The sequence below is a fragment of the Episyrphus balteatus genome, chromosome 4 (genome assembly GCF_945859705.1).
Source record: "Episyrphus balteatus chromosome 4, idEpiBalt1.1, whole genome shotgun sequence".
NCBI lineage: Eukaryota > Metazoa > Arthropoda > Insecta > Diptera > Syrphidae > Episyrphus > Episyrphus balteatus.
This window is the reverse complement of record NC_079137.1, coordinates 26,474,438-26,483,868: the sequence shown is the minus strand read 5'-3', so window position 1 is coordinate 26,483,868 and position 9,431 is coordinate 26,474,438. Positions and strand designations below refer to the sequence as shown.

The 9,431-nt window shown below is 34.0% G+C and overlaps 1 protein-coding gene across 1 annotated transcript; it reads right to left on the bottom strand.

Annotated features, from left to right (window-relative positions):
- Nucleotides 1-433: 433 nt before the first annotated feature.
- LOC129919183 (craniofacial development protein 2-like) lies at nucleotides 434-1,135 on the bottom strand. The gene has a single exon (XM_056000033.1). The coding sequence runs from the start codon at nucleotides 1,133-1,135 to the stop codon at nucleotides 434-436; it is 702 nt and encodes a 233-aa protein (XP_055856008.1).
- Nucleotides 1,136-9,431: the final 8,296 nt, after the last annotated feature.

The window sequence follows — 9,431 nt, the reverse complement described above, 5'->3', positions numbered from 1 at the left end:
TGTTCTTTTCCGCTTGTAGAGCTCATTGGCAGCTCTGGTCCTTCTGTGCAGCGCCGCTTTGTATGCTTTCTGTTTAGCTGCATGTGCTTGCCGGCATTCATCATCAAACCAGGAGTTTCGTTGTGGTGGCCTTGTGAAACCCAGCACTTCAGAGGCGGCATCTCTAATGGCTTCTTGGCATGGCTGCCACTGGTTATCTATACTTGCTGCTGGCGGCGTAGGACTTCTTAAGAGGTTATTCGAGACGCGATCGGAATAGGACCTGGCAATCTCTTGCGATTGTAGTCGTCCGACGTTAAACTTCCTCACAACATTTCCTTGTGTTGGTCTGGAAATCCGCATCCGTACATTGGCTACAGCCAGGTAGTAGTCAGAGTCAATGTTGGCTCCTCGGAACGTTCGGACGTCCATAATACTGGAGGAATGTCTAGCGTCAATCGTTGACAGTTGATTGATCTGGAGATTTCCATGTCCCTTTATGAATCTTGAGATGCGGGAAACGCGTACTTGCTATGACAACACTTTGCCCCGCAGCAAAGTCGACTAGCCTAAATCCATTATCGGATGTGTTGTCGTGCAGGCTAAGCTTTCCGACTGTGCTTCCAAAGATATCTTCTCTTCCTAGCTTTGCATTAAAATCACCCAGGACAATTTTAATGTCGTAGCTTGGGATTTGCTCGTAGGTTTTTTCGAGGAGCTCGTAGAAATTATCTTTGGTGGTATCGTCTTTCTCTTCCGTGGGGGCGTGTGCACATATCAGGCTTATGTTGGCGAATTTAGCCTTTATGCGGATCGTGGTGAGGCGCTCGTTGACACAGTTAAAACTCAGAACGTGCCTAAGTCTGCCTCCGATGACAAATCCACATCCAAATGTGCCCTGTTGCCGGTTGCAGTCGCCGTAGTAGATATCGTGGGTCTTCAATTTTCTCTTGCCCGGCCCTTCCCATCGCATTTCTTGGATGGCAGTTATATCTGCCTTATAGCAGTCGAGGGCCTCCGCTAATTGTTCGACTGCACGAGGTCTGTTAAGGGAACTAACAATCCACGTACAGATTCGAAATTCGTTGTCCTTATTTCGTTTGCTAGGGTCGTCATCAGTAAATCCATCCGTTTCCGAGGCTTGTCGTCGTTCCATAACTACATCCTACTTCTGGTCGAGCAGTTACCCCGACGACGGCAGAAGCCCCCAACCTGGAGGGCCAGGCCCTTTGATGACTCCAAGGACGAGAGGTTGGCTAAGCCGCTCCTTATAGACCTGTGCTCTGAATATGTCTGAGTAGCTCGTATAAGTTGTTCACCAAGTAGTTCGGCCTTACTGGAACTGGTGACGCTACCGTTGATTCTAAAAACGAATTCTTCCACTACCGTCATTTGTTGGAAGTGCCTTGGTGGGAACACTCCTTCGTTGGGGGGGTAATTAGTAGCAGCAGCCTACTCCGCTTCGACCTGTCGACCATGGGAGGCCCTTCTGCGAAAACAAGTTTCGCGATCGCATAGCTCTAAGCTTCATAGTAGTAGTCACCGTAAGCCCATCAGCCACGACAAGGCTTACCCCCATGGATGGAATCTATCTCCGGCCGATAAAAAACCTTTCTTGCTTACTAAGCATTCAAATTGTGAACAAAAGCTTTTTCCGCATATTTTGGACATCCGCATTTTCTAGTTTTGATAAGAGATCCTAAAATAAAACATTATTAAATAGGAAAGAAGGTGCAAAAGTTGTTAAATAGTTCCGTACATCGAAGCATTCCAGTGACATACGGAAATGTTGCCGGAATTCTTCATCACTGTACCGAGGAAGTATTTCTTCATAGAATTTCTTTGTGTCTCATTTTGTAATCCATATGCCGCAGGATTCTCAACAACGTGTGAAAAACCCAACAAGTCGTTGACTACGAATGTAGCTGCATTGACTATAAAAATATTTTTAGCCAAAAGTTGAATGAAATGACCGAAACAAATTTTTTTATTATAAACTCACATAAAACTTCATCCTCAGTATCACTCATTATAAATTTGTATATAAAGGAGATGGCACATTTTTCTATGGAGCTTGGGCCCAGTGTGTGCACTAACGAAATTGGTGTCAAATGAAAGGTAACGATAAGCACATTACATGGGTAAAATATTTTCAAATTCGTTAGTGGGGTTTTGGAGATATTTGAGTTTGAAGTTTCGGATTTCACAATCAAGATTTCAGCTATTTTTTCGAACAATTAATCGTAGAATGCGTAATAATGGATGTACAGCAATAATATTGGTATCAAATGAAAGGTATTCCTCTTGTCTATAAATCTGTATCAAAAATCTTTTTCTTTGTTAAAAAAATAATGCATATTAGGTGGTTCTTCTTCTTCTTCTTCCTTTTTCTCGGCGCTGTTATGATCTCGATGTCGAGGGGATCATAACTATCCCACGTAACTGCTTCACACTAGTGATCCGCCTGTGGGGTTCGCCGGGTTGACCTCAGAAATCGGCGGCAAGCCTCCCGGTTTTGTATTGTTCCATTTCTAAGGCCAACTGAATGCTGGTGGTTTTGCATTTGCTTGTAACAGGAGTTTTTAGGCCTACCTTTCTTTCTATTTCGTGTTAGAACGTTGTATGATATTGCTTTTTTGACGGGGTTCTCAGGATCTCTCCTTTGAACATGGCAATACCAACTGAGTCGGTCGTGTTCAATTTTTTGGGAGATGGTGTTTTTAACATGAAGGCTTCCTCGGATCTTCGTACTTCTAATTCTATCATATTAGGTGGTTACTTCTCAAAAAGTGATTTTTTTAAGCGAGGCCTTTGGCACATCGAAATATCAAAATATTCAGTGGTGACATGTACTTTTTTTTGCAATTTTTACATAGCCCTATGTTTTACCTTTAATTCTATATATAAAAAAGTTCTATAAATCATACAAAAACCTTATAATAGGGGGAAGTGGTCACCCTTCGTACAGTTTTTACTTATTTTTTTTTTAGTTATTTATTTACTCACTCCAGCTTCGAGAAAATGGACTTTATTTGTAATATGTATGTATATTATTACACTTTACAAAAATTTGACACTTCTAAGTCAAAGGCTTAAATAGTTATAGCCATTTTACTGGGATTAGATTTTTGTACGAATCCTCCCCACCCGTGGGGTACCTTCGTACAGCACATGGGGTACATTCGTACAGGATATTTAAAACGTTAGTTTGACTAACTTTTGATTTGTCAAATGCCAAATATGAGTTTTAAAACATTTAATTACTTATTAATGTATTAATTAATTGAACTTGACTCAGAAAAAAACAAAAACAAATAAAAAACTTAATTTTTCGCGATTCGACGATTCTGAAACAAATTATTATTTACATATATAAAAAAACCAACCTTAATTTACTATAGAATGCGAAAAACTTATTATAGAGGTTTAAATTTCATTTCAATAAAACTGTATCTCCGTGTTTTGATTGTTATCTGCTCAAGAAAATTTACTGGCGGGCATACGTATGCGTACGAATATGCCCCATGTTTGACTGTACGAATGCTCCCCAAGCTGTACATAATGCAGAAAAATCGATTTTTGAAAAAATGTACTGAGGTTTTGCAATATTTATAATTAAAACACAAATTTAACACTTTAATCAACAATTCTTCATTAATGTTTAGCCAAAAACATACTTAACTTAAACACAACATGACATCAAATGTACATAAAAAAATTACTCAGAGCACTAAAAAACACTAAAAGTCTTGTGGCGACCGAATCCGTTGCACTTAGGATTCAAAATTTATCTAGCAGCTCGGCGCCTACTATGTCTATGCACACTAGTAAGCACGTGTTTGAATACCGTTTAGTTTTTGTTTTATGTTCACTGTACGAAGGGTGACCGTGTACGAAGGGTGACCACTTCCCCCTAAGCAAAAAGTAGGTAAAAATACATATTATTATGCACAAGAATTAAATTAAAACGTTATTATTTAAGAACGTTATTAAGATTTGAATTTTTTTGATTTGAAATGTATTTTATGTCCTGTGTTCTTGAAAATTTTGCAGTTCCACTATGAAGATAAAGTCCATCGTGTTCGGCCCTTTATTTTGTATCTTGCTCTGAATGCCTTTCCTTAATCCGAAATGCTTAGCAATATTAGGACGTTGACGATTGATTGATTCGGGTGTAAGATCTGTTGTGCTATATGAGTTAGTTCTTCATTCATTCATTCATTAATTTTATAGCTCCTCCTCTAACCTAATTCCTTTCAGGAAATTAAGTAGGTATTTGGGGTATTTTCATAGAGTGTAATTTATCCTCATCGACCTGGTAGCGACCCAGGTGTTTGAATCTTTGGTGTATTAGTGCATTACAACTACCCAGAATGTGATCTGGGGTGGAATCGGCTAAGGTGAATGTTGATTGTTGATCATCACAATAAATGAATCGGTGATTGTTAAAACAACATAAGTGACAAATTTTTTGAAACCACTTTTATAACTGTTTTGCATTGCTTATGGGTAGATATATGATTTGATATTTGGATCATATAAAATTTCGAGGTTAAAATACGCATTTAGTGCTAAAACAACATATCTCTTCTGCCAATTTTGAAATTGAGTATTAAAACACCTTAAGTACTTCATATTAATTTGTTTTTTTACATTCAACGCTGGAAAAACGAAGTAAGTAAACTGATGTTTCTTACAGTTTTTGAATATAAAATATGATGCTCTGTTATTTTCCCTGAGCCATTAACTTCGACATTTTGTTCTAGAGTTTTCAAGCTATTAATACCAGCAAAGAATTGAAAATGAAAAAAAAATTGAAGATGAAAAAAAAAATCGTAAATCTTGTCTTAAAGGCTTCTAGTTTGGGTTCTATTGGTTTGATATTCAAAATCAAGGTCTTTAAACTCAGGGAAAATTACAAACCATCATATTTTTGACTTCAAATTAACATTAAAATTCAATGAAACAATCAATAAAGTGTTAAATGCAAAAATGCATTTTATACTATTTTGAAGTACCTACGGCACAAGGATAAAACTTTTGCACAATATTAGTAAGACTTAACTACGTCAAAAAATAACAAATTCATTGCTGGCCGTGGAACTTCCACTTTCGCCTATTTGTTTAATGTTCTTGTTTTTTAATGTATGTATCAATTAAATTGCTGAATTATGATGGTCTTTTATTCATTTCCATTAAATTTGCTAATACTGGATGTAAAATGAGTGTCAAAACAACATTATTTCCAAGTAATTAAGTGGTTTTGACTCCCAACAAAACGTTGGGTGTTAAAACAACATATGAAAAATATTTATTTTTTGTTAAATCTTCTTTGATAAAGATATTTTTTTAAAACTTTTAGTTAGTTTCAACTCCCAACAAGGCCTCTAAACCGAATTTAAAGCTAAAATTGTCAATGCGGCCGCGTCGTCAAAAATACAGAGTTTTTTGTCTCTCCTGAAAAAAAAAAAATAAAAATGTTACTTATGTTGTTTTAACAATCACCGATTCAAATACTTTTGCTCCACGTAAGGTGATTATCAAAGTGACGATCACCTTTTAGTTATGGTTTGTGGGTGACAGCTATTTAGGTGTCACCTTCACTTTCTATTGTTATTGAAATCCTCAACGGCGACCTACATTATATTCTTAACTAACACAAAAATTTTAGTTCGTTGAGTCAAATATGGTTTCTTGTGAAGAAAAAATATAGAATATTTAATATTTATTAAGAAATAAAAAATGAAATTGGGAACCGGTAGGGATCGAACCTCGGTCTCCAGCGTGTGAGTCGAATGCTCATCGAAATGGGAACGGGTCGTTATTCTGTACTCCAAAATTCTGTATGACCAAAATTCTGTATCTGAAGAAAAAATTCTGTATGAACATAATTCTGTATTCCATTATTCTGCTTTTCTATTATTCTGTATTTCAAAATTCTGTAAATCCAAAATTCTGTCAAAATTCTGTAAATCCAAAATTCTGTTTTTCAAAATTCTGCAAATCCATTATTCTGCTTTTAAAAATTCTGTAATTCTAAATCTCTACATTAAAACATGTCCCTCAAGTAAGCAGAGCAAGTACCCCAAAATTATATCAAGTGCTCCCCTTCTTTTAGAAAAACTTAATGTTCTGCCAACTCGATTTAAAGTTAGCAGAGCAATTACCAGAAAATGCCTTAAACTGTTAGTAAAAAATTCGGGTTTAGATTAATATTTAGGTACCAAACAAAAATTCAAAAAAAATTTTTTTTTACAAAAATAATTTTTTTTCTGTGATCTTCGAAAGAAATTTTTTTTTTAAATTATCTTGAATAATTAAGTGCTTTGAGTTTAATACCCAATTTTCGAAAAAAATTTCCGAGATTTTCCATTAAAAAAAAATATTTTCATTTTCCATACAAATTCATGTTCTACTAACTTGAATTTTTTTTTTTTCAAAAAATTCCACTTTTTTGAAAAAATTGGACATAAATAATTGAATGTTCGAATAATTTGAATTAAGCGCTCCATTTTCCGATAAGTTTTCCGAGATTTTCATGTTCTGCTGGCTTGAATTTCATTTTTCTCAAAAAATTCAATTTTTTTCGACAAAATTCGAATAGAGTTATTAAGTACATGACTAATTTGAGTTTAGTACCCTGGGTGCTTTCATAATTGCATGGTTGCTTTGTTTACATGCGGTCATTTGCGATCAGACTAATGTCAGAAAAACTATTTGCGCATGTATTTTACTTTGAATTTATGAACACTTTTTCTGATTTGAGTCTTTTGTCAAAAGTTTGAAGTTTCAATTCAGCCTCTTCTTCAAAATAAACCATTTCCATCCTTTAAGAAAAAAATCTTTTTTTTAAACATTTCTCCAAATATTAACAAATTTATTATATGCAAGAAATTCGCAGCTATTTTTATTATTTTGACTTGAATTTTGAATTTTCATTCAAAATTCTGATAGAATTGAGAAATAAAGGAAAGCTGTATCATTTTGTACGTCATGTTTAAATTCATTGCGCATGGGAATTTTTTCATTTCACATTTGCGCTGCAAATATTTGCGTTTTACATTTATGAACACCTGAAATTTGTCATTTGCATTAATGAAAGCTTTGCATTCGTCAGACTTGCGCAACCATGCATTTATGAAAGCACCCCCTATTTTCCGAAAAATTTTCCGAGATTTTTCATTAAAAAAATATTTCATTTTCCATGTTTTTTTTTTTTGTAAGTTGTTCTTTCTTCGTTATTAAACATAAAACCATCGACACACAATTTATCCTTTCCTTTATTAGGTTTTAATAATTGAATATTTTCCATTTTTCTGAATTCATTTTATATCACGATTAACTCATAACACTTAACTTAAACTGTCGAACGCAAACTGCTTCAAGGTTCTGCATAGAAAATATCAAAAATCTGTACTCCAAAAATTCTGTAAATGATAAAAGAAAAATTGTTTTGATAATGAAAAAAGTGCGCACTTTTTTCATTAGGGTCAATGTGGGTAAATGTAAACAGGGGTAAATGAGAACATGGCTGATAACAAGCTTCAGTTAAGTCTCTTTGACGCATACATCAGTACAAATCGCGGACGCATGCATCTTTTAACTTATGCGTCAAACTCAATGCTGTCAAAGGAGAATTCATTCGACGAGGTTATTTTCCGTGAAAGATAATTTTTTAAAGTGTCAAACAAGTCGTTAGTCTTTTAGAAATATTAAAAATTTTTGCAGATTCAATTAAGTCAGTACAATTTGCAAATACTTTTTAGTTTCGAATTTTGATGTAGATTCTATGTGAAACAAACAAATTTTAAAATACAGGACATTTATGTCGATTTGCATGTGTTTACATTTACCCCAGAATATTTTTCATGATGGGAAAATGTAAACAACGTATTCTGGGGGTAAATACAAACATATATTTTTGCTGAAATTATTTGTTTTAATAAAAATAATGTATTTTTAGTCAATTACTACTGATACAAATCCATCATCTTCAGTGGATGATGATGCAAAATCGGTCTTTGACGTAAAAACAAAAAAATATGACGTTCAGAGCTGCTCAGGATGCATATTGGGTGCCTATATAAAGAATCAAAAGAAGAATACAAAAACTTTTATTGGAATTTGAAAAAGTTTTTGTCAAATACTTTCTTGAACGTTTTTCAAGTCGTTATCCATATGATAAAGAGGAAATTCTAAATTTTAAATCAGTGTTCACATTTACCCCGAATTTGTAAAAAAAACACAAACATGGTGGGGTATTTGTAAACATGCCATATTTGACAGTAATTTCAACAATTTGGGAAATATTTGTTTATATTTATAAAGAAGAATTGCCATCATTTCATATTTGCATTTGAAGATACCTGTGAAGTTGTTCCGTGAAAACATTAAAATCTAAAGTCAAAAGAAAAAAACAACATGAAATTGTTTACATTTACCCACATTGACCCTATCAAAACAATTTTTCTTTTATCATTTACAGAATTTTGGAGTACAGAATTTTGGAATACAGAATTTTGAAATCCAGAATTTTGTGTTTACAGAATTTTAGAATACAGAATTTTAAAATACAGAATTTTATCATTTACAGAATTTTGGAGTACAGAATTTTGGAATACAGAATTTTGAAATCCAGAATTTTGTGTTTACAGAATTTTAGAATACAGAATTTTGAATTTACAGAATTTTAAAATACAGAATTTTGAATTTACAGAATTTTAAAATACAGAATTTTGGAATACAGAATTTTGGAATCCGAATTTTGGCCCATACAGAATTTCGACCCCAACCCCATCGAAATGTCTGCATTTGTAGGATTTGGTGATACTTTACTCAGAGCAAAGAATAGGTAATGGTCAAAAGTGACAATCAAAAAGGTGACAATCAACTATCACCTAAGCCGATTCCACCCCAGAACAGCCGTTATTAATGGGGTTTTCCGTGGGTAATTCAGATTTAGATCAAAACAATTTTTTTCGTCGTACATGGAACACGATTTGATTTTTTTTTAGGCACTGTATTAGTGAATTTCGTGTACGTGTTTTGTTATGAATCTGCCAATTCCTTTTAACTTGCTTACATCTTTTAAAAATGTATTTATTTAGTATTTATTTAATATCATCAATAGAAGAAAACTCTTCCCGACCGAAATAAATTACAAACAAAAAGAAAAAAATTGTTTCTTTCAAGTTGCAGCTGATAGCTGATCCCAAAAAATCTAGATCTGCATTGATCGTATATCAAAAATAAATCAATTTATTTTGCACCATGGAATGCAAAAACAATTCCCCTGTTTGTGATCTGACAGACTAAGATCAAAAATAAATTGATTTTTTTTACCCGTGGAAACCCCCATAAGCAGCGATGCCAACTGAGGCATAATTATGCCTTTTAGGCATAATTCTATTAGCAAAGGCATTGAGGCTTATTTTTTGCCAAAAAGGCATAAT

Bases quoted from the DNA above. Each gene is read 5' to 3' on its own strand.
- LOC129919183 (XM_056000033.1), bottom strand. From the start codon at position 1,135: ATGGAACGACGACAAGCCTCGGAAACGGATGGATTTACTGATGACGAC.